This window comes from Panthera onca, chromosome B3 (genome assembly GCF_046562875.1).
Source record: "Panthera onca isolate mPanOnc1 chromosome B3, mPanOnc1 haplotype 2, whole genome shotgun sequence".
Classification (NCBI taxonomy): Eukaryota; Metazoa; Chordata; class Mammalia; order Carnivora; family Felidae; genus Panthera; species Panthera onca.
In genome coordinates, this window is record NC_138344.1 from 106,197,683 (window position 1) to 106,224,350 (window position 26,668).

General features: G+C 35.9%; 1 protein-coding gene and 1 long non-coding RNA gene across 8 annotated transcripts in view; one reads left to right on the forward strand and one right to left on the reverse strand.

Annotated features, from left to right (window-relative positions):
- The window catches only part of LRRC9 (leucine rich repeat containing 9), a 110,766-nt gene that overhangs the window by 65,547 nt on the left and 18,551 nt on the right, over positions 1-26,668 (forward strand). For all 7 annotated transcript variants that reach the window (XR_009606295.3, XM_060619952.3, XM_060619950.3 and 4 more), the window contains 10 exons: positions 1,007-1,132; positions 3,492-3,626; positions 5,070-5,247; positions 7,274-7,494; positions 8,960-9,082; positions 13,220-13,350; positions 15,806-15,914; positions 16,598-16,737; positions 20,271-20,407; positions 24,962-25,179. Coding sequence is in view for 6 of the 7 variants with exons in the window: in XM_060619952.3 (XP_060475935.3) it covers positions 1,007-1,132; positions 3,492-3,626; positions 5,070-5,247; positions 7,274-7,494; positions 8,960-9,082; positions 13,220-13,350; positions 15,806-15,914; positions 16,598-16,737; positions 20,271-20,407; positions 24,962-25,179 (1,518 nt within the window). In the remaining variant the exon portion in view is untranslated. The remainder of the gene's footprint in view (positions 1-1,006; positions 1,133-3,491; positions 3,627-5,069; positions 5,248-7,273; positions 7,495-8,959; positions 9,083-13,219; positions 13,351-15,805; positions 15,915-16,597; positions 16,738-20,270; positions 20,408-24,961; positions 25,180-26,668) is intronic.
- Positions 1-26,668, reverse strand: part of LOC132669934 (uncharacterized) — a 72,067-nt gene that overhangs the window by 29,769 nt on the left and 15,630 nt on the right. The window lies entirely within an intron of this gene.

Consider the following 26,668-nt stretch of genomic DNA (forward strand, 5'->3'; position numbering starts at 1 on the left):
TTTACAAGAATTCCTTTAAGTATTTTATAAGTTGAATTTAGTGTAGTGATCAAATGAATTAAATGTTACTATAAGGAAAGCTTTTTTTGATAAGCTCTAATAGTTTGAGAGTATGGTGGCTTTAAGAGTGTTAGATACCATTGCTATTTGCAAACTTTGGGAGGGATTATACAGTTCAGTGTACTAGAACCTATTGTAATGAAGCATGGGACCAAGAATAATAGAATACAGTGAGAGAAACAGACTATTAAGGGAGGGAATACATTTGTTACTTCCCCTGATAAACCTGCATTATAGAGGCTTATTTTCTGCTATAAAATGAAATTTGATTAAACACTATTTTTTTCTCATCACAAAAATACAGAGATTCATGCTAAGAAATTTCAGTATTCAATGATTATATTTAAGGGTATCTCCAAGGATTTAAAATAAGCCCCAAGCCAATAATTTCAAGAATCCTCCTTTCCTTGCTTTTCAAAAATGAATATAAGACTGGGTTCAATATTTTAAAAAGAGGCTAATGATTGGTTCTGTTAAATTGGCCAAGTTACTATGTTTATGTTGTTCTATTTCTTTTTTGCTCGGGAAAATTGAAGGGTATTTTTCTTTTGCCAAAGCAGACACAGAATGTGTACAGCTATCTTCCCGTTGCCAAACTAGATGCCAAGGGCTAAAGATCTATAGAGACTTGCACACGGAGTTGACTAACTGCTGATCTAGAAGAACAGGAGTTCACTGCCATTGTTCTCTGAGCACTTTTCACCACACTTTTCAACAGCTTATAGCCAGAAGTCATCTGGCTTCAAACAAAACAGATTAGTTTTTAAACAGAATTTAATTTCAGCTACTGAAGAACTAAGTTAGGCCCTTATTTTTAGATATATGTAAGACAGTGGGAGATGCATAATTTTGAATTACATGGGAAGGAAAGAAGAAGCACACTCCTTTCCATGCCATAACATATGTAATATTTTGTAAAAATTAACCTTTTCTTATTTCTCCCAAGCCAGCCACATTAAGGCTGAGTGTTATTGGCAGATTAAAGGCTCTCACTCATTTAGATGGACTCCTCGTTTCTGAAGAAGAAACAATAGCAGCAATGAAATTTATTACTGGAACAAAGATTACTCAGGTTGGGTTTCACTGTTTAATATTTTTTGTGCTGTTTAGAATATACAAGTTATATATTCCATACCTTGCTTGTTTTTAAGATTTTGTGTCTTCTTTTAGCATGCTAATAAAAAAAAAAACAATCAATATGTAACAACCATATCACTTGAACTTTTTTTCCTGTTTAAATGTATCTTATTTAAATACCAACTGGTTGTATGGATTCTCATCCCTGCACACTACCCCCAAAATGCCTCCTGGGTAATTGTATTTTTTCCTAGTCAACTTGAAAACTCACCAGAGTCCTTTCTAGAGCCTACATGAAAACAAGCAACTTTCTGTGGACAAAGTAAGCTTAGAGGCCTTGATAAAGCATTTAGTGAATTACCTATTTAGTATTGACATTACTGGCTGAAACAAAACAAAACAAAACATAACATAATTAATGAACTTGGGCAGGGGGCAGGAAATGCCAATATTATCCAGATTAAGAATGCTGTACTCTGGCCAAAATAGCTGCAATCCTAAACATCTTTACCCTAGTTCTCTAGCTGTGTACTTCTTGTGAGGCATTTGAATATTAATTCCTTAATGTAATGTTTAATTTTGGATCCACTCAAAATGAAGGGAAGAAACTTTTTTGTTGATAAAAAAATATAATTAACTCCTGAAGAAGAGTTGGGGATTTATCCTACCAGAAATCAAAACTTACTAAAATCCTTTAAGACAATGTAGAGTTGGGACAGACCAATAGCACAGAATATAAAGACCAAATATAGAACCATACATACATGGAAACTTGATAAATTATAGAACTGCCTTTACAAACCAAGGAAGCTAGTCAATAAAAGGCACTGGGACAAGTGCGTTAAGACTTAACTGTAAAAGTCAAAATCAAAAATGTTTTAAAAGCAAAGAGCAGAGGGGCGCCTGGGTGGCTCAGTCAGTTAAGCATCTGACTTTGGCTCAGGTCATGATCTCATGGTTCTTGAGTTTGAGAGCATCGGGCTCTGTGCTGACAGCTCAGAGCCTGGAGCCTGCTTCGGATTCTGTGTCTCCCTCTCTCTCTGCCCCTCCCCTGTTCATGCTCTATCTCTCTCTGACTCAAAAATAAATAAAAAACATTAAAAAATTTTTTTAAAAAGCAAAGAGCAGAGATTATCATTATGTCCTTGAATGAGGGAAGAATTCATTACACAAGAAACCAAGAGCATAAATATAAAAGACTGGATTTGTCTACTTTAAAATTAATTCAACTGTTCCTTAAAGGGCACACCATAAAGAAAGTGGAAAAACAAGCTACATACTGGGAAAAGAAATATGCAACATGTCTAACTAACAAAAGATGCTATTTGCATATCCTGAATATACCAGGAAAAAGACTGCCAATCAAACAGAAAAGTAGGCAAAAGGTGCTGGAGAGGAAATCAGAGCAGCCAAATAATAGGAAAAGATGCTCCATCACATTAGTATTCAAGGAAATGGACATTAAAACTGCATGAGATAACAATTTACAGCCACCAATTGGCAAAAGTTTTAAAGCCTGACACTATCAAGTTTTAGCAAAAATTTGAACTAAAAGTTACCATTGGTATAACCACTCTGGAAAACAATTTGGCATTATCTAGTAAGGCTGAATATATAGTTAACCCTATTACCTGGCAAGTTGTGTATATTCCAAAGAAACTCTTGCATGTATGCAGCAAGAGTCAAGAATATTCATAACAGCAGTGTGCAAAACTGAAATCAGCCCCAATGTTCACTGATGGGAGGATCGATAAGGAAATACTGTACAGCAATGACGTGTGAATGAACTACAGCTACGTGCAGCAGCCTAGATGAATGTCACGAACACAATGTTGAGCAAAAAAGTAAATCATAGAAGAATACATTTATATTATTCAATTTACAGAAGGTTCTAATATGTGTAAGATTAAATGATATATTGTTTATGGGCACAAACATAGGCCTATAAATAAAGCAAATGAATGGTAGATACAAAATTTGAGATTGTGGAGCATTGGTTGATTCACATGAGGTGAGTGATGGCTCTGGAGGGGAAGGAGAGGAAAAGGATTAGGATGGGGCACACAGGGAGCTTCCAGAGTGGGAGAAATATTCTAGCTCTGAAACTTGTTTAATGAATGGACTATATGGGTGTTTGTATTATAGCAATCTTCTATAACTATTATTTTGTAACGGTCTGCTAAAACAAAAAGTGAAATATATCTAGATATTGAGAACATTTTAAGGCAAAGAAAATGTCATATTTTAAAATTATTCATTGTGCCACTCAGCAAGGAAAAAGTACTTTTAACTATATGTAAATGAACCTCTATATTCCATTTCCTTTATTCATCATGTGTTTTTTATTTTATTAGTTATCGCTCTTACGGCATTCTAGTACTAAAGAGGAGAGACCACGGACACTTAGTATATGGCCTTCTGCCAAAATTCTGACACAGATTTCAAAGTTGGGACCACATTTACATGTGAATGGGAACTGGTACTTGAAGGTAAAAATTAATTCTGTTTAACTAATATAAAAGCTTAATTTCAATTGATTTTTAAATTTTTTTTAACATTTATTTATTATTGGGAGACAGAGAGACACAGAGCATGAGCAGGGCAGGGGTAGACAGAGGGAGAGACATAGAATCTGAAGTAGGCTCCAGGCTCTGAGCTGTCAGCACAGAGCCCGACGTGGGGCTCGAACCCACAAACTGAAAGATCATGACCTGAGCCGAAGTCAGTTGCTTAACCAACTGAGCCACCCAGTCACCCCAATTTCACTTGATTTTTAATCAGCTTTGGTCCATGTGTCTTAAAGAGGGCACAGATAGGTAAGGAGCAGAAAACCGTAAGAGCCAAAGTAAAATTAAACAGGGACGTCAAGTCATGAGTGGTAATGTCATGGGGACTAGGCCTTAATGGCAGTCACCATAGAGCTGGAGATTTAGGATAAGTGTATGCTACAAGACCAAAGGGTAGATTTTGATAATGGATCAAAATAAGCAAGCAAACTTTAGAGCACAGAACCAGAGATCAAGCCAAAATTTTGGGTGACAAGGTAAAAGAAATAAAGAATTCTGGCATGACACTAGGGGAACTGGTCACAATTCAGCCAAGGATAGAGCACCAACAGCTTCTTTTTGTTGCACAGAGCATCCTTATGCCTCTTGCCAAAGACTGAAACTGGGTTAAGAGAAGCTGACCCTCGAAAAGGGAAGAAATCAATGGCATTATTTTATGACAGGATATATACAGACATTTAGCTGTGATGCATGCCCAGTGACAGCTCTGCCTGACCCCACGGCGAGTTTTGGAATTAGAATGGCCCTTTAAATTTGTCCCAAGTTGGGCTGAGATGGCCAGGTCTTTATATCCTTCCATCATTGGATTTGGGCCAAACTGGGAAGGAGCATGACCTTGCGCAAGGCAGCTCTCTGCAGCTGAGGCTGTCCCTGAAGGAGCTGACAGCCGAAATCTTTCTGCCCACAGCACTCCCAGCAGCTGGGACAAGTTTTTCACTGCAGGGGAATCTGACACAGCACAGTGTCCATAAGACCATATAAGTCCCTCTTGGGGTTATAATCTTGTCAAATTTTACCCTTTTGTAAGTTTCACAATGTCTTCAGTTCCTGAAGGAATTCTTTTTTTTTTTTTAAGTTTATTTATTTATTTTGAGAGAGAAAAAGTGAGCAGGGGAGGGTCAGAAAGGGAGAGAGACAGAGAATCTCAAGCAGTGCAGAGCCCACTGTGGGGCTCAAACTCAGGAACCATGAGATCACGACCTGAGCCAAAGTCAGACACTTAGCAGACTGAACCACCTAGTTGCCCCTGAGCCCCTGAAGGAAGTCCTTTGCTGTTACTTATTTGAATGATTTCGTTAGCCTTTTTTAACATTGAGTTTATTGATACCGAGTCAGAAGTAACATAAAATGTGAATTATTCTACAGATAACTGCTTTAAATTTAGATGGGCAACATCTCTTTGAAATCACAAATTTAGAAAAATTGGAAAATTTGAAATGGGCGTCATTCAGCAACAATAATCTCACTAAAATAGAAGGCTTGGAATCCTGTGTTAACTTGGAAGAACTCACGTTAGATGGAAACTGTATCTCAAAGATAGAAGGTATCTGAGAATTTTAAAATCTTAAAATATGAATGTTTAACTAACAAGAGCCAAAAAGGAAAATGTGGAGGACAGAATTTTTTAGGAGGAAGATGTCTACAGAAGTTCCAAGAAGGTTTGGGGCAGAGTGTTCCGAACACTTACTAGTGGGATCTGTGACCAGTCACTATATGTAATGAGCCCAGCTAGCTGACTTTCAGCTCTGACTTCTCTCTCCTCTCCTCTGTCCCACCTATAGCCAAACCTAGCACATTACAAACTAGAAAGTAATTAGTATCTGAATGAGAATGAATGAATGAATGAGGTGTGCTTTTGAAAAAGATAAAGCAGCCCAGTTGATTTTTCAAAGTATGGAATTAAGATTACCTTTGGAAATTTGAAGATTTCAACAAAAATGAAAACTACTCACTAGAGGTTGAAAGTTATCAAATGTACTATATCACCTTTTATAGGGATCCACATAAAGTACAATGAAGCAGCTTTACTAATTAATGTTGGGTATGCGCACACACACAAATATACACATTTATCTGGGTATAGAATATTTCTGGTTGTATGATGATTTCCATCGGCTAGAAAAGAGACTTAATTTATACTTTATTCACTTTTGAATTGCTGGATTATTTTTAGCACATGTGTGTACTTTTCCATAAAAGTAGAATATTCTATTTCAAAAAATTACATATGCAAAAGCAAGTATTAGATATCTTTAAAAACAGTGTGTATAACATTCATTATATTTTATTTTGATGGCTCTTAACAATCTGCTTATAAAACCTGCTTGATCGTAAGAATCACTTGGGACGCTTATTGAATATATAGATTCACAGGCCTCTCCTTTGTAGATTTGAATTACGTAAACCTGGGGGTAGCTCAGACATCTCTCTTTAGAACCATCACTAGTCTCTTCCATTCTCACAAAATAGGGTGTTAGTTTTCCTTTGTATGTGTAACTGAAAACTGTTTCCAGTTTCCTTTTTATTTCCACCCATCAGCCCACTGAAGGGAAGAATCCTCCAACCTATATTTTTCCTATTACCCACTTTTCAGAGATGATAGTTTTACCTCACTAAGCTTTAACAAATATTTCTCTTCTTTTTTCAAGACACAGATAAGTTTAATGTCCATCTAAGGATTTTTTCTCTGATAGTGTTATCCCAACTTGCCCTAGATCAATTTACTCTCAGCTTGCATAGTCCCATGAGTAAGGCTGGTGTGAAAGGCCAGCATGGATAAAATGTCCTGAGAACCAATTATTTGCCAAAAGCTATAACTGACATATTTCAAATGCAATTCCACTTAATTCCATAACCCCTTAGAGGTAGATTTCAGTATGTGCTTTTTATGGATGAGGAAAATGAGGCACAGAGGTTACAAAGTTTTACATAATATACTTATGATCCCAAATCTAGTGGTTCTACGTTTGAAACCAACTCTGACTCCAAAGTTCTCTCTCATCTTTCAACTTGCACTATACTATCTGCAAAATACCTACAGCATATAGCATACTTAGGGGTTAGATTGTGGTGAGAGGTGGCATTTTCTCAAGTTCTGTCTTAAAGTAGTTTTAAGCATGCAAAGGTAGAATTAGGCCAAGTGGTTCTTTTCAGTACAAATAATGCCACAATGAGGAATACTTTCCAAAGTGCTGTATCTACTCCCTTACCTTTAATGTTTTAAAATGGGGGGCTGGTGATGATTTTGAGCTTTGTGTTATTGTGATGGTGAAAATCTTAATTATATAATTTGAAGGTTATTTGAAAGTGAAATTCAATATTTCCTACATAATACAGTCCCTTAATACCTAGGAAGACTGAGTCTACATAGAAATCCAAAATTGGAATTTAATATATTAGCTGGGACTTTATACACATTGTATCCTTCTTAAAAGTCAAAACAATGATAGTACTATAGAGTCTGTAAAGAGAAAATGTAAAGAGAAAAAGTAAAATGGCCAGCCAGTTATTTTTTAAACTAACTTTTCAGTGCTATCTGAATCATTTCTTGAATTTGCTTATTTTTCTAGGCATTTCCAAGCTGACTAAATTAACCCGCCTCAGCATAAATAATAATCTTCTCAATGGTCTGGAAAAACATACTTTTGATAACATGCTTCATCTTCACTCCCTTTCTCTTGAGAACAACAGAATTACTTCATTGAGTGGTTTACAAAAAGCTTTTACTCTGATTGAATTATACATAAGCAATAACTATATTGCTCTCAATCAGGAGATCTATAATTTAAAGGTGACTATCTCAGATGGTAATGTTTTTGTTTTTTAAAATATGTATGGTTTCTTTATATTATGAGCATAATGCATGTTCAATGTATAGGATTTGGAAAATACAGAAAAATGTAAAGAAAATAAAAATCAAGAATAAAAAAATAAAATCAAAATCAAAAAATAAAAATCAAGAATAACAAGGTTTACTGAATGTATTTGCATTCAATTTATGCGTATATAAAAACATATGTATATGTAACCATGTCCCCAAACTGATAACCTACTAGGACAATTTTTTTTTAGTACTCGAATAAAATACCCAAGCCCCATCCCTTCTAACTAGTGCCTTTCTCAGTATTTCCAAGGACTCCTCAACCGGTTGGGGAGTAAGTCTTGAACATTTCCTGTTCTCAGAGGAATTCTTGATTACTTCTCACTTACTTACTGGTTCTTACTGGAGACTCCCAACTCTTTCTGGCCAACTTTGCCCAGCTTTGTCCTCTTTAATTCTCCCAAAGAAACGTCTAAAACTACTGTATAACTGAAGTTTTGAAGGCTTTCCTAAAGGTTTGAATAAAATGGACGTTTACTACAGCACAGAATAGGAATTCACTTCAAATACATTGTGTGACTTAACTATTTCTAAAGTTCAATGGCCATTTCCTACCACTGGGATTCTCACGATGGCCTCTTTCCTTTTGCTGATATCATATTGCTAGGGCTTGATCTCCTACCAAAAACTTATGTCTGTTTCCTGTCTTTCCTTACTTTCAGCCTTCTCCCCATCCTATTCCACAAATATAACTACTTCTTCTAAAGCTGCAGAGGCAACCAAATCAATGGTAGCAGCAACAAAATAAACCATTTTACATTGTGAGACAGAGTAGTGTTACTCCCACTTGTCTTAACCTCTCCCAACCACATCTACTCCGGGCCGTTCCTGCACAACAAAGACACATCAAAATGTTCTAATAAAAACACATTTTCCCTTAAGATGAATTCTGCTACTCTCTCAAGATAGAAGTACATGGGTTTTATCCCTTATCAGAAGGCAGTATTTTTCATTCCTACTATATCTATATGCACACATGCATACTATTTAATAGGCCATTCTTCCATAAACAAAGTATATTATTTTAAACTTAGCAAAGTTCCCTCCAAGTCTTTACCACTGATAGATAATATATTTAGCAGCAGTGTGCTAAAAGAAAGAGATTCTGATCATGTATCACATATCACTGAAATATTGTACAAAATTAAAACTTACTGCTCTGAAAGGATAACTCTTGCAATAAAACGTGTACTTAAAGTACTGTAATCACTAAGAAATGATAGAGTAATTCGAATATTAAAATTCCAGGGTAGTTAAACTCTTAAGGGGAAAAATCTTGCTGGAGTAATACACATAATGTATATGTGTATGGATAGATACATAGAGATAGAGATACATAGATATATCTTTAAATTTATGTGTTTTTATTACCCAGGGTTTATGCAACCTGGTCATTCTCAACATGTATGGAAACATTATTGTATGGAATCAAGAAAACTACCGGTTGTTTGTAATATTTCACCTTCCAGAACTGAAAGCTTTGGATGGAATCTCCATTGTAAGTTGTTTTTATGACTCACAGCATTTGGTCCAGCCTGCATATTTATATATCCATTGGCCATCATCATTTTGAACATTGCCTTATCACTAGTATGATACTCAGACTTAGGTCTCTAAAGCACATTTTTGATCTGGTTTTTTAAATGTTCTCCTTTAGCCAATTTTCTTCTAAATTGAGATGGCAGAAAAGGGAAGATATTGCTTACATTTGCACCCATTGAATTCGATGCCTGACAAAAATAAAGAGTATAGGGACAGGACAGAAAAATCTGTTCTGGAGCTCTACCATTCTCTTGGGCCTAAAAACAGCTCCCTATTTCCTAGAAAAATACAGTTGTTAATATTTAAGCAAAATATATTTGAACAAAAAACTGGTATGTCAGTGTTATTAGTAAACCGTAAGTAAGGCGATGTTGCTGTCAGATGGAAGGTGTAAGTCTAAGCTCCCCCACTTGGCCTCTGTTGACAACCTGAAGGCATGTGCTTTATTAACTGCTAAGCTCACATTGCCCATTGGCCTCCACTGACTCATAAATGCTCCGCCATTATTACTGTGTGGAAATGGAACAGGCTCCCCAAATATTCTCTAGTAACATTTGTGTGTGGGGAGGGGGTGCATTACTGCTGGGAGAGGATGAAGATCCAAGCCACTTGCTCAGCAGGGGGATGATAGAGAGGTGCCTTATTACACTAGGACAAGAGTGGAAGACTGTGCGCCCATCTGCTTTTACAGGTGTAGATGGGACCACAATTTATGCCATGGGTTTGGCTGGAGTAGACCCTCTCTTGTCTAAAAATTTTCTGGCTTGTTAGGCTTCCCCTTTCCTACTCTTTTGACTATAGAGAACAGGCATTTGTGTGAATTTTTGTTTTCTCTGGTTGGCATTTCTGGGTTTCTGGTTTCTCCAGCACATAGTCCCGCATATAGGAGGCAAAAACAAAACCCAGTTGTAAAGGAAAACCCACATCTATGTGTTTCCTTTACTCTCACAATTCCCCATACTCACAACACTTCTGACACCAGATGTGTGGGTTTTCCACATATGAGCAATTCTCTGAATTCTGACACTATGTATCTGGAGACAGGATCAGATCCCACACGCTCAATCCCCCAGCACTGCCCCACCCCACTTCACAAGTCCAGATTGGTACCTATGCTTCTGACTAACCGGCTATCAATAGGAGGTTCCCATCACCCTCTCCTTGGGTTTGATTAATTTGCTAGAGCAGCTCCCAGAACTCAGGAAACAATTTGCTTACTAGATGACGGATTTATTATAAAAGGATATAACTCAGGAACAACCAGATAGAAGAGATGCATAGGGCAAGGTATACAGGAGGGGGCATAGAGTTTCCATGCTCTCTCTGAGCAAACCACATTCCCAGCACCTCCACGTGTTCACCAACCTGGAAGTTTTCTGAGGCCCCTTCTTTGGGGTATTTATGGAGGCTCTACTATGTAGGCATGGCTGATTAAATGACATTGGTGACTGATTCAACCTCTAGCCCTTCTCCCTTCTCCACAGGTCAGGGAGTAAGAGTAAAAGTTCCAACCCTCTAATTGTAGTTGACTCCCCTGGAAAACAGCCCCCATCCTTAAGGACTTTCTAAAAGATACCCTTTAACATGAACTCAGGTGTCGTTGAAAGGAGCTTGTTATGAATAACAAGACACTGCTTTCACCTTTATAGCTCTGAAGCAATTTCAGGAACTGGTGTCAGAAAACCAAATATTATAGCAAAACATGCCCCTATGTCTCTTATATAGGAAATCACAAGGGCTTTAGGAGCTATGTGCCTAGAACAATGGATGAAGACCAAATAAATATTTGTTATTGTATATTTTTTAATGTTTATTTATTTTGAGAGAGAGAGAGAATCCCAAGCAGTCTCCATGCTCAGTGCAGAGCCCCACATGGGGCTTGATCCCACAAAGTGCGAGATCATGATCTGAGCTGAAACCAAGAGTTGGACACTCAACCGACTGACTCACCCAGGTGCCCCTATATTTATTACTATAAATCACATTATCATAGTACATTCCCTGATTTTTGATCCTATCATTTATAGCAAAATGATCATAAAATTCAAAAAACACTGTCATATTACTATAATCTCATTTAGTCATTATCCAGTTTGTAATCATATGAAAATGTCTCCCAGGGTGAAGCCACTCAGATTTGCAAGCTTTCATTGGATACCTTTTCAGATTCCACAAGCAGGAGTGGTATCAGAAAACAGCTTCCCCTTTTCAGGCAACTGATATAATTATTTAAGAGACATTATCAGGGCACCTGGGTGGCTCAGTTGGTTGAGCATCAGACTCGTGATTTCAGCTCAGGTCATGGTCTTGCAGTTCGTGGGATCGGCCTCTGCTAATTGCATGGAGCCTATTTGGGATTCTCTCTCTCCCTCTCTCCCTCTCTCCCCGCCCCCCCCCTCAAAATAACTAAACAAAGATTTAAAAAAGACAAAGAGAATATCATCTCTTGCTCTGAGCCTCTTTTGAAGTGTTAATGTAACATTGGATTTCCCTCATTACATAACTTACTTATTAATTTCTTTACCCATAACTGCTATTTCTCCTTCTCTCCATTTATACCCAAATTTTCCCCCTTTGGAAGGGACAATAGGCTGGGCCACTGTGCTGGCCTAGATTGCAGACAACAATACTAGTCTAGTAAGTGCATCCCCCTCAGTCAGATGGGGTGAGATTATACAGGTGCAGGACTGATCAGCTATTTTTGCCCCCCAGACAATACAACTAACATTCACTGTTAACCCCAATTTTGCCAGATGGGGTGAAGACAAAGCCCACCCCCATCAGGCCTTTAAGAATTTTAACATAAAGTTTAAAAACATAGTTGTAGTTTCTTGCTTAGGAATCATCCCTGTTTCCAGCCATAGTCCCTGATCAGGTAGGAAATAAAAGTTGAGGTGATGTGGAGAAAAATAAAAAGGATAGTGGTATATGAGCATCACCTTCCCTTAGCAAGGATTGCATAGTCACACCAGCATCCTTCCCCAGAGCCACCAGAAAAACAGAGAAGTCTATCCACTGGGGATAGCTTTAGCCCCACTCATGTTCACACTGAGTGTGAGCACTCTCGTAAAGGCATATAAATCAGCTCTTCATATTTTATCTTCTTGCTTTAGACAACTGGCGTTTTAACTGCCCATTCCAATTCTCTATCGAGCTATTACTCTTGAGTAGGATATCTTACTGCCCACTGTTGGACATTATGAGCTGTCAAGTGTGCTCCTTGGTCTGAAGAAAGAACAGTCAGCTGTCTAAATTGGCATGATATCTTCTGTCTCTGTTCTTTTACAGCACTCTGAGCATTTGCATTTACCAGTGGGTAAGCAAAACCCAGTCCGGAGTCAGTATCTATTTCTGTCAAGACTCTCTTGTAGCCCGTTAGGGCTACCAGAATGAGTCTGACTTGCCAAGTTTGTTCAAAGTCTTCCCACCAGGGAAATCTGCCACATGGCCATCTGCAGTCTCTGTCCCTTTTGCTGGCAGACAAAACAGTTCTTATTGGTATTCTGTGCCTCAGAGGGTGCAAGATAAAGATGTCTAGATTCAGTCCATCTCTGCATTGCTGTAGACCCCCAGTATTCACCTATTTCACAAACCCAGGTGGCCACCTTAAGTGAGCATATGGGGATATCTGCTTGTCAAATCCAATCACCTTTCAAACCTGGAAGGGAGTTCTGATGGGCATCAATGTGTCCTACTTTAATGTACTCCTCAAATTTCCATAGGGCCATGCCCCATATGGGCATCTTTTAATAGGCCAGTTTTCCACTGCTCTTCTGCCTAACCATATGGCCAGGCCAGGAACAGTGGATAAAGGCCAAATATATATTTCTTATGATAAATCACAACAATAGACCAGCGGACTCACCACAGCATCATTCCTCAGTCCCAAGGGCCCTAGCTGGTCTGCCTTCTTGTCTGCGCCTTTCAGTCTCCTTATATTTATTTTCTATATAATGTATAGGAGTTTTTGCTGTATTTAGTAGGAGGAATAGGGAGAAGTGAGTCCACTCCATTTCGACCTAAAACCAAAGAATTAATATCATTTAGTCATCTGTAAGAGAAGACATCACTTTCTAAATGTCCTTATATGTAGGAACCACCAGAGACTGAGTGTGCAAAAGACTTGTTTGGTGGCAGACTTACTTCTGACATGATTGCAGAACGACAAGGACATTCAAACTTCACCCAAATGCAAGAACTCAGTTGGACTTCATCATCCATCAGGTGCAATCATTTTATTATATGCTTTTTGATATAATTAAATATGCAATTATTGTAATTATCTAAGGTTTTTATTCACCTTATCCAAATATAACTAATAATTCAGAAAATCATCTTCCCTACTTCAAAATCTCATGCTAATTTCACCACTCATTAAAGTGCATTATCACACACTATGGTTTAAAATGTCAGCAATCTAAGACATTCTATGTCTTCTTCTCTAATAACCAAGCTTTTAAAATTAGACTAGACTAGGTTTGCTCCTCACATATGACTTTAACCCAGTGAAATCTGACTTTTAAAGCTACCATTCTTCTGATGTTCTTCTTCTCACTGTCCTCCTGGCAAATAATCCTTTTCTCTCCTCTCTTTTTCTTATTCTGCACTCTTCACAGACATCTTTAGCCATAATTTTAATTTGTGATGATGATCCTTTAAATTTAACCAAAACCTGAGCTCTTTACTTGAAAATTCAGTTGCTCTTTAGATAGCATCTAGAAGACAACATTCATCTGTTGTCACCCTAGCCAAAAATCTAAAGGTCATTTCTCTCTCCTTTGTCCTCCATTTGATCTCCATGCTCTACAGAGTCCATATTATAAGTATGTCTCATAATTCCCCTCTTCTTTCTGTAGTCACTACCTTTGGCCTAGGTTGGGAAATGAACTATTTTAGAAACTCTCTTGATGATAGTTTTGGGTTTTTGTCTTATATAACCTTTCCTGAAAATCCATACCACCTTCTAAGATGCAAGTTTTATCAGGTCACTTCCCTTCTCAACATTGTTCAGTGGCTTTCCACTGTCTATAGTAAAATGTAAAATCCCTTTGGATGGCATAGAAGACTCATTCTATTTGTATCTCTTATAACCCTTACCTTCACTGCCCATTACTCTTTATACTCCAGAAATTCTAAAATATTTTAGTTCCTTAATCTCAATCACAAGATGCTGTTTCACATTTCTGTCTTTGCTTATGCTTGTTCTGCTAGCTGGAACTCTTTTTCTAATTGCCTGACAAATGCTTATAAATTCTCCAAGGCTCATTTGAAGGCTCCACTGTGTGCTGACTTCCCCAGATAGGTTTTTTTTTCTCCCTAATATTCCATTACATCTAACTCTATTATATCATTTTTCCTTTTTTATTTTAATTTTTCTGGATCCCATTTCATGAGGACAGAGACAGTATCTTTTCATATTTGTTATAGCTTTTCCAAATACATTGTCTGCACTTAGAAAATACTAATTAAAATATGTTGAATGAATGATTTATTAATGGATAAAAGTATGCCATAATTATAACTACAGGGTTTAGGATTTGTTTAAAAAAGTAGTTAGGTTCTCAACAATAGCCAAATTATGGAAAGAGCCTAAATGTCCATCAACTGATGAATGGATAAAGAAATTGTGGTTTATATACACAATGGGGTACTACATGGCAATGAGAAAGAATGAAATATGGCCCTTTGTAGCAACGTGGATGGAACTGGAGAGTGTGATGCTAAGTGAAATAAGCCATACAGAGAAAGACAGATACGTTTTCACTCTTATGTGGATCCTGAGAAACTTAACAGAAACCCATGGGGGAGGGGAAGGAAAAAAAAAAAAAGAGGTTAGAGTGGGAGAGAGCCAAAGCATAAGAGACTCTTAAAAACTGAGAACAAACTGAGGGTTGATGGGGGGTGGGAGGGAGGGGAGGATGGGTGATGGGTATTAAGGAGGGCACCTTTTGGGATGAGCACTGGGTGTTGTATGGAAACCAATTTGACAATAAATTTCATATATTGAAAAAAATAAAATTAAATAAATAAATAAATAAATAAATAAATAAATAAATGTAGTTAGGGTAACATAATTTAGCCTTATGCTCTTCTCTATTAAGGCTCAAAGGACCAAGAAAGCCATGGACTAGGAATCAAACATATTTTTAACTACCAAAGCATTCTTGCAAAGTGGAATGCCATAAAAGTTTTCAGGAGATTGCATAGAAAACTCTTTTTTCAAAGACCTCACCTGCTTTCTTTCCCCTTTTCTTTCCCATCTCTAATGTATTCCTGGAATTTTAGAAATAATGTGTTTCACATATATCCTCTGCAGTTTATAACCTGAAAATCTTACAATTTACTATATCAACTTCACTACAATTTCATGAATATGTATGTAAATTTATAAAGAAATAGGGATGTTTACTTTAAAAGTTGCTTTGTGATAGTGCTATGTTTATGTGGTAATAGACATGATTTTTAAAGCATTCAAATTCTGTGTCATTTTCTTACATAAATGTCCAACAAAAACATGTATTTATCCAATTATTTAACCCATTCATTTTACACTAAGGCAATTATTTTTCATAGCACTTGTCAGATAGAGGCATTTTTTTCATGTTTTTGGGATTGTACATGAATGATTCACCTATATAATTTTCCTATCAAAATTATGAATGTATTTATCTCAATTCAGAACTGTGGATTTGATTCCAGTTGACCAATTTAGAAATGTATGTAATGTGAATCTACAAAACAATAATCTCACCTCATTCAGTGGATTAATCTATCTGCCTAATGTGAAGGTGAGTCACTCACAGATTTTACTTTTTTCTTTCAAGGTTTTCAGTGTGAGTTGTAATCTTATTTACTTTGGGTTCAAATATATTTTTGTGTTATTAAAGAAATTATTCCTAAAATTTTTTTTCACCAAGCAAGAGAAAGTACTACTTCCAAAATTATTTTGGTTGACCTCAGTTTTATGTGATTGTCTTATAAGCAGTAAATCTTCCTCTGCAGTAGGAGACGGGATAGAAGGGTGCCTCTACAGTGTGGGTATGGAATGAAATTGGAGGACACTGAGGTTCTCAAAGCAGCCTTATTGCCTCCTGTCTTATAGCTTTGGCTGAGCCATCTACAAAAGCCTTTTAAAAATAGGGAAGTGGTGATCTCTCCAACTAAACAATTGTTTCATCTATATCGGGCTTGGAGAAATCAGGAGTGCAGATTGAGAAGCTTGAGCAGCTTTCTGGGGTCTCCATTATTTATTTGAAATATTGTCATTTCTTAGCAAGTCATATTATTCAAAAAAACACATTCAAAGCTAAATACAGACCATTTGTACCATTTTAACACTGATATATTATTATACTATGTTGTATAATCCATTACATCTTAATAGTTTTTAGGATGTTGATAATCTCAAACTAAAGATATATATACAGCATTCATATTTGAACATCTGATTAATAAGGTATTCTTTCTGTAGGTCTTATGCCTCAACTATAATCATATTGAATCAATCATGCCCAGACTAAAACCTCAGACTCACTTGACCAACAGACAGCTACTCTACCAGAAAGTGCCTTCCAGTGGCTATGGACAACAAGGAACTTCAAAAATAAACAGGTACTATTCTTTTTCTCACAATTATATACAATATTTGTTGGGAGTTTAAAAAGCAGTAAGTCACATTAGTGATAGCAGTAACGTACATTTTTCTTACTTGATACTTATTTTATAGCTACATGCCAATAATAAATGTCACAAATAAAAAGATACTCAAAATAGCCCTTTGTCATTGCTTTTTCCCTGCTTCCAACATTTCATACCCATTATATAAAAAAAGAAAATGAAGAAATGTTGTATGATTAATGTGTTTTAAATTGAGATACAATTCACATAGCATAACACTCACTCTATGTACAATGCAGTGTTTATTTTAGTATATACACAAAGTTATACAACTACAATGCAACCTCCATCTAATTCCAGAGCGTTTTCATCACCCCACAAAATAACTCCTTCCTTACCCAGTAGCATGAACTTAGGTTTCTTGTAACTTTTGTTCTGTTTGTGTTTCTAAATAATTCACCTGGTCACTTAATGCCCCAGCACCAATGGAAAAGATACTTTATAAAGAAAATGAGGACATACCTCCCACCTTCCTACACATTTTTGGTAGAACGTGAAGATATATATCCAAGACAAAATACTTTCATTCCAGTTATCCTAATGAAGAGTATTCCTAGTGTTTCCATCTATATTTATTGAAGTATAATTTACATATAATAAAACTCTCCAGGTTAAGTGTACAGTTTCATGGGTTTTGACAAATGTATTCAGTCACGTAACCATTCCTTCAATGGAACTATTCCCATCCCAGAAACTCGTATCTTGTTATAATACCCTCCCCCCCACCCCACCCCCACACACCCTAGGTCCTGGAAACAACATTGATCTGCTTTCTATCCCTATAATTTTGCCTTTTTCTAAAATTTCATATGATTACAATCGTATAGTAAGGAGTCTTTTGTATCTGGCTTCTTTCACTTAGCATAATTCTTTTGAGATTCATCTATGTAGTTGCAAGTGTCAGTAATTCATTTCATTTTACTGCTGTGTTGTATACCATCATATAGATTATATGACAGTTGTTTATCCATTTTTTGTGTTCTTTAATCTATTTTAGGATATATTAAGATCGAAGACAATATAATCATCTGTTAATCTGTAAGAGCAAAAAAATATGGAGGGTATAGATAGAAAAATCCCCAGAATAATCTTATTTTTTTATTCATTTATTATTGATGAGCCATGGGGTTGTTTCCAGTTTGTGGTTAGTTTGATCAAAACTGCAATGAACATTTCATTTATACACATCATTTATATTGGGGGCTATTCGTATTTTTCAACAACTTTACTGAAATACAGTTTACATACCATATTCACTCATTTTAAGTGTGTAATTTTTACTAAGTTTGTAACTGTGCAACTATCACCGCAACATACTTTTAGAACATTTCCATCACACACCAGAAATATCCATCATTGTCCATTTGCAGCCAGTTCCCTTTCCCACCTCTAGCTCTAAGAAACCATTAATCCATTTTCTATAGAGTTGTGTTTTCTAGACATTTCCTATAAATAGAATCATATAATATGTAGTCTTTTGTATCTGACTTCTTACACTTAGCATAATATTTCTGAGGTTCAGCATGTATTCATAGTTCATTCCTTTCTAAGGCTGAATATGTTAGGTATTCCATTGTATTGCTCTGCCACATGACGTTAATCCATTCAATAGTTGATGGACATTTGGATTGTTTATACTTTGAGGCTAGTATTAATAATGCTGCTAAAACATTTGTGTAGAAGTATTTGTAAGCACTTGTATTTTTCTCTTGGGTAGAAACCAGAGTGAAATTCTGGGTCATAGAGTAATTTCATGTTTAACTTTTTAAGAAAATGCCAGAACTGGTTTCCAAAGTGGTTGCGCCATTTTACATTACTGAAAACAGTTTATGAAGATTCTCATTTCTCCACATCCTCACCAATACTTGTTATTGTCTTTTTTATTATAACCATTCTAGTAGATTTGAAGTGGTATCCCATTCATTTATAAGCATTTTCTGTCAGTGACTTGGTTTTTCATTTTCTTAAATGGTGTCTTTTAAAGGAATTTAAATTTTGATAAAGTCCAACTTACCAACTTTTTCTCCTACAGATAGTGATTTTGGTGTTGTATCTAACAACTCCTTGTCTAATCTAAGGTCACAAAGATTTTGTCATGTTTTATTCAAAAAGGTTTATGTTTTTTCTCTTACATTCAGGACACATTTCTCATACATTTGTGCATGTTATGAGGTAAAATGTTAGTTCTAAATTCATCATTTTACATGTGGACATCTATTTGTTTAAGGTACTACCCGTGGGGCATGTGGGTGGCTCAGTCGGTTAAGCGAGTAACTCTTGATTTCAGCTCAGGTCATGATCTCACACTTGTGAGATCAAGCCCCAAGTCGGGCTCTGTGCTGGGCATGGACTCTGCTTAAGATTCTCTCTCACTCTCATCCCTTGCCCATGCAAGTGCTCTCTCTCCCCCCCCAAACAAATAAATAAAATAAAATAAAATAAAATAAAATAAAATAAAATAATAAAAATAAATAAAATACTACCCTTTCCCCCACTGAATTTGTCTTGTTACCTTTGTTGAAAATCAATTGACCATAACTGTAAAAGTTTATTCCTGAACTCTAAATTATATTCCATTGATCTGTCTCTCCTTTTGCCAGTACCAGACTGGTTTGATTACTGCAACTTAAAAGTTTTGGTGTCATAGATTTTAAGTCCTCCAACTTGGTTCTTTTTAAAGATTGTTTTGGATATTCTGAGTTCTTCACATTTCCTTATAAATAACCATCTTAGAATAAGATTTTTTTTTTTTTTTTCTGGGGGGAGAAATCTGCTGGATTTTTGATGCAGATTGCCTGGAATCTATTAATCATTTTGAGGAAAACTGCCATTTTAGTAACATTGAGCCTTCTAATCAATAAACATTGAATATTTCTCCACTTATATAGATCTTTAATTTATCTCAGCAATGTTTTGTAGTTTTCTGTGTATATATTTTATGTTGCTTTTGTTAAATTTCTTCTGAAGTATTTTGTTCTTTTTTATTCTATTGTGAGTAAAATTCTTAATTTCGTGCTCAGTTTATTGATGACATGTAGACATTCAGTTAATTTTTAATATTAATTTTTATCTTCTGATCTTGCTGAACTCATTTATTACTGCAATAATAGTTTTTTGGTGGATTCCTTAGGATTTCCTAAATACAAAATCATGTCATCTGAGAATAAAGACGGTTTTATTTATTCTTTTCCAATCTGAATGCATCTTTTTTTCTTGCTTGATTGTGCAGGCATTTGCTTTTCATTTCAAGTAATTCTTTCTGTACTTTGTCTTTACTATATAAAAATAGTTTTTATTTTAAGAATAAAAAGTGATCATTATATAAAATACGAAGATAATATTATTTAATTCTGATATACTAGTAAATTTTTTTAAACTTCAACTTATAGTAAGTATATATCAGACTTTTTATGATATAGCTTGTTTGAAACTAAGTTTATGGGCTCAAACTTACATGTGTGTTTCAGAGATACAACAAACAGTGAAAATTTGCCTCCAATAATGCATAGTTTAGAAGTTCTTCATTTGGGCTATAATGGAATTTGTAATTTAATTCAGCTACAGCTTAATAGACTAAGAAATTTAAAATTCCTCTTTCTACAAGGTGAGTAGCAACACTGTCAGTGTGTTTATTATTAAAAATTGATTTGGTAATCCTGTTTTAATATGCAAATATTAGCATCAACATTTACGCAAAACAGATTGACAAAAATATTTAGTAATCGCTAATGGGTTTTTCTTGGGTTATTTACATAAATAATGTAAATGCAATATTCTAGGGCTAGAGAATACTGCATCTGTAGCCCTAGAAAATGCAATGTGCTGGCACTATATATGGTATTACATCATAATTTATTTTATATCACAGTTCGGTTAAAAAACCAATAGAAAGTAACCAGTGAGAAATTCACAAGTAATTATTAAACCCAGAATTGGGCTAAGCACTAAGAAATATACAGAAACACTATATTATTTTAATTATATATAAAATCATTGCTCTAAAGCAATTTAAGATCTACCTGTGGCAATATACTGAAAGAAAGATGAATCAATTCTGAGTAACTATGCATTTCTAATTTAAGTGCAATAAGGTTAGAGAAAAGAGAAATTGAAACATATATGGGACTCTTTGAAAGACTGATAGAACTTAGATGGAAGGTGAACATGACCAAGAGTTTTGCAAGTAGTGGGGAGAAGAGTCTCAAGAGCACAACTGTGGTGTCTATGGACCAACACTTGAAAAGGGACCAACCTGATAAAAACAGAGTATGCAGTTCTCTGAGAGAGGTATGAAGCTTCTAAACATGATCAATTTGAAGTATAATGCTCATTTTGCAACTGAAAATGAGTAAGAGTTGTAAATCTTTAGAAAAGTAGAATGAGAAGAAAAAAACAGTTTGAAACATTAGTCTAACAATAATTATTTAATGGCACAGAAGAAAGGTTGGAGGATCCATCACTGAGACATGTGGGAAGATATCTGTAGAGTTGATCTGAGTATGGTAACTTTTTTCTGAAAGACAGGCTTTTCTAGATCATATTTTTAAAAATTTAATGCATCTTTTTGCCTATCAAAGGTGCTTATGAGTTGCTTCAAGACCATGGAGACTTAGCCTTAAAAGAACAAGAAACTGAGCACAACAATAACAAATTTTTTAAGATACACTGATGTGCAAAAAAAAGCAAACAACCTAGCCCTGGAAAGTTTATTTTAATCTAAGAATATAAAAGGGAGTGCGTTCTCTTGCTGTGTCTAGCATGAAAATTCAGAGTGGAGCAGCCTTATGCAGGAGGTGAGGCAGTTGACTCTGACAATAATGGCTACCACTAATTGGGTCATTAAGTAAAGTATTTGTTTGCACAGATTATCTCACAAAATCTACACAGCAATTCAACATGGTAAATAATTTTATATGCATTTTGCAAAAAAAGAAATTGAATCTCAGTGGGGTTAAATGATTTACCTAAGTTTGCACTAGTTAATGGTTTTCACCAGTGAATGGTGTCAAACACAGCTCTGTCTGATTCCAAAGCACATGCATTTTCTATCCACACAAAAGACATAGTAAGGGTCTGGGCTAGAGTCGTGTCAGTGGGAAGGGTGAGTAAAAGGTGACTCCAAAATACATTTTAAAAGAAGGAAATATTAGGACTTACTGACTAATTAAACATATAAGGAGATGAAAAATAGTTCAAGAGGTTTTCATGATTTCATTAGGAGACTGGGCAAAAGGAGGTACTAAAGCTAGATAAAGTCATTGTGAAAGGCTGCTACTTTGTAGTAAGGAATGATCAGGTTGTGTTATGACAATTTTGAGATGTAAAAATGGAAACTTTTTCAAGCAGTAGTAATGGACCACAAGTCAAGACTAAAAATTATACCAAAGGAGGTGACAAGTGGAGTCATAAGTGTATGTGCTTATTTAGGAAGTAAACACAGAGAAAGAATAAAAGGCCAAAAGAGATGTGGAGACACCCCCTCCCCTTATATACATCCCACTAATCCCCTGACACAGCATTAAGAAGGCTGGAGAAATAAGACCCAGTAAAGCAATCATATAAGAAATGTTGAAAGAAAACCAAGAAATGCAGACCTTAGGCCATTTTTTTTTAAGTAGGCTCCACACCCAACGTGGGGTTTGAACTTATGACCCTGTGATCAAGAGTCACATGATCTACCGGCTGAGCCAGCCAGATTTCCCAAGAAATATAAACTCTAAATATCAGAAAAAGAAAGGATGAACAGCCTCAAAGTCAAATGATAGGAAGAATAAGGTCTTTGAAAAAAATACTGAATGTAGAAACTGGATTAAACAAAAAGAACAACATTGGTAATTGTCAGATCAGATTTGTAAACATGCAAAGAGCAAAAATCAAAGTGAAAACAATGTAGAGGGAAGTGGTTGGATGGGCAGTGAAGATAACAGAGGTTGCATACTTGAGGAGCTTGTCCCTAAAAAGCAGGTAAGAGGTCAGAAGGTGGCTAGTGAAGTTATGAGCATATTTGGAGGTTTATAAAGAGGTGAGTTAGGTTAAAGACTGAACAGGAGGAGATGATTCTGAGATCAATCAAAGGGAGTACACAAATAAAAGCAATGATAAGATGAAGCCTGGCCAGGGTCCACAAGAGAGAGATTATGAACCAAACTTTCACCTGTTATGTTAAATTTGCAAGAAGATGAGGAAGGTGAATCTTGGGGGAAGGGCAGAGTGAGGCTGTACGGTAGCAAGTTAGAATCTTAAGGATTAGGAGTCAAATTTATCTAAAATATAACTATTTAGTTGAATAAGCGTGAGTTTTTCATACAATGGTTAATGTTCCTAGTTAAAGAAATGTAAGATCCCTGAAATCACATTCAGCATAGTTTGGGAGTTTTCTTTCTTAAATATGTTTAATGAGCCTTCTAAAATGAATCCTGGCCAAAAGTATCCTATGGCAGACATTATTCAGTACTTGAAGCTATCCCATAATGATTTTTATACCACTGGCCTCAAAATATCAAAGGTGACAGTCTAAATGCATAATTTCATGAAAGTAATATATTAACACAACTGAGTCTCTTTTCTCTATCTGACTTACATAAACTTCATTTACAAGCAAGACACTGGTAAAGTTTCAAAGTCTGTGATTTAGTTCTGTGAACAATTTTATTGAAGGCTGTGATGTTATAAATTTCTCTAAAGAATAGAACAAAATAAGGTAAATTTGCCATAGCTCACCAATTCTGAGACACCTGCTTCTTATTTTTTAACATATCTGAAATCTGACCATGCATTAATGGATAGCATGTCATAGTTTACCTAACCGAGTTTTTTTCTCTTAGTATACATAAAATACTGACCTATCTTGACAACTGTTATTGTCTTAAATTCAATGAAATACGTTACATTTCAAGAAGAATTCCAACATCATGGAATCACACGTTCAGTCATATGTTAGTTTGCTAGGGCTGCCATAACAAAGCACCACAGACTGGGTGGCTCAAACAACGTACTTATTTCCTCACAGTTCTAGAGATGAGAAGGGCAAGATTAAGATGTCAGCAGGGTTAGTCACTTCTGAAGGCCTCTCTTTTTGGCTTTTAGATGACTTCTTTTCAGATGGTTTTCCCTCTATGTGCATCTGTGTCCTAATATCTTCTTATAAGGACACCAGTCATACTGGATTACAGCCCACCCCAATGACCATAGCTGCCTCTTTAAAGACCCTACCCCCAAACAGAGCCACATTCTGAGGTACTAGGGTTAGGACTTCCACATACAAATTTGGTGGCGGCGGGGAGGATGTCACAATTCATCCCATAACAAACAAGGAAGATGAACAGTGAATGAAATATAGTGTGGCATAATAGAAGCAGCATTGAGCTTAAAATGTAAAAGGTCTAGGTCAGGCCTGGTGTTGCCACTTTTATGTCCCTGTGCAAGTCACTTAATTCCTCTGACTCCCAGTTTTCTGATTATTAAAAAATAATATTTTCCCTGTCCCATTTTGAGACTCTAGTAGAAAACACATTTAAAAGCATTTTGTCAAGTCAAGGGTCCTCTCATTATCATTATTAATACTTACAAAGCTATCGATTGCTACAGTAGAGAGAAATAATGGGTTGTAAAGGATTGAGATTTTATAGAATGTAATGTTTCATTCATTTTTAATTTTTTAATGTGGCTGTGGTGCAAAAATATGTTGAGAAATAAATAACTGCATAATTAAGGTTTATTCTTCCAACTTAACACAACAAATTCATTTATTTTAAAAAATATTTAGATATACCTATTTGAGTACCCATTAGAAAAATCAGATATACTCAAGAAGTGTATCTTTTGCAGTGCTTTTTTGCAGTACTTTCATACATCTACTTTTGTCAATACCAACTATTTTAGCACTTAATTACTGAACAGACAGATTGGGTCAATTCAGTACATCGTATACTTCACATCTTGATCTCTCAAACGTAAAGGAAAAATTTTAGCAAATGTTATTTGATGATAATGCTACCTTCCCACAAACTGCACTTCTATTTCTCCTTGGAAATACGTTCCTTTTAGCATTTTACTTTTTAAAAAATCATTTGATAAAAAATATTTAAGTGAAGATAGGTAGACCTTTGTTCAAAAAGTTTGGGCTCACTTGACATTATCATAACTTCTCTTTCTTCAGGGAATGAAATCAGTCAAATTGAAGGGCTTGACAATTTAGTAGTCCTTCAAGAATTGGTAGTGGACCATAACCGCATCAGAGCATTTAATGACAGTGCCTTTGCCAAACCAAGCTCTCTGTTGGCACTTCATCTGGAAGAAAACAGGCTACGAGAGCTGAGCAAACTACAATCTTTGGTAAAACTTGAGAAACTCTTCCTAGGATATAATAAAATCCAGGTAACATATTTTTTTGTTATGAAATTACAAGACTTAGCTCCTCTGAACATAAAGCTTCCAAACACATCAATGAAAACTTTGCTACTGTGTTACTTATCATTTATATGCCATGTAAATACTCCATGAAGCGGAGACATATAAATAGTCTGTGATGCAAAGATGTCCACTCTGCTCCTAGATTTTAAACCCAACCAACCTTACATGTATCCACCTACTAAAAACAAGTTAGCTCTAAATGTTCTAAGGCTCCTCCAGCAGTCCCAAGAGATCTCTTTTGTTCTTGACTGCTCTTGTTCCAAGCTATTTATTTCCACACCTCAATCCCAGACTTCCTCTGGTTCTTTAAACTTGGCATATGTCCTTGGTCTACTTGATATTTGACTCAATTCCTGATAATGGACCTTGACCTGACTTTAATATTCCATCTCTACTGACTCAAGACTTTCTTATGTAAGGTCCTGCTTTAGTTTTACCTGTTCAGATTTCAACCTATCTCCAATGTCCTGTCCCAGTGAGCCTGACCAGACTCTCTGCCCAGACACAGTATGCAGATAAGAGGGTTGAAGGTATATATAACCTTATACAGCCCTAACATTTCTCTCGGTTCTTTGGTGATGATCTGTTAGCCCACCTCTTACCAATTTTACTGCTTTTGCCTATACCTCTAAGACAACCTCAAAAACAAAATAAAATGTGGATTGTCAGCCAAGAACAGAGACCAAGTATATCTTCCCCACATTTGATCAGTATATAGCATAGTGCCTGGTACATAGTAATTATGCAATCAATATTTGTTTGTGGCTCTACTTGCTACAGTTTAGAAAGTCTTTTCTATAGTGATATAAAAGCCTGTTCAAGGCTAGAAGGAAATCATGAGCACTGTCCTTTTCTACACAGCAACTAGGAAATATACATACAGAGAAAAATGGCATACAACTAATTTATCAAGGTTCAAACAACATTCATATGAGAAAAGCCTTCCAAACTGGCAATGATTCTTGCAAAGCTTTATTCAGAGGAAATCTAAACTGGGAAAATTGCAATCCTATGGGAAATCTTTCCATTAATAGCAACTGAACTGACACAAAGGATTGTCATATCAGACTTAACATGAATCAGATCATACCCAGTTTCAAGCTTTACTAATAATTTCAAGGATACACAGGGTCTGGGACATTACTGTGGCTTGTCAGATCCTTTCTTTCTACATACTGTCTAGCTTACATTGAAATATAAGATCTCCAAGGGAGATTATGTGTGACAGATTTTGTGTGAGTGATCTCTTACAACAAGGGAGTGTTTCATTTATGAAATACCTCCACTTTATACTTGAGCTTACATGATATTTTATAGGGAGCCATGCCTGATAATTCTATACTTTTAGGTTTATTTGCTCTAAGCAGTCCTTAACCAGGGAGGTACTGCTAAGAGCATCTCATAAATAAGGACCTTTTTCCTAGTAAATATCATTGGTCCATTTGACAGTACA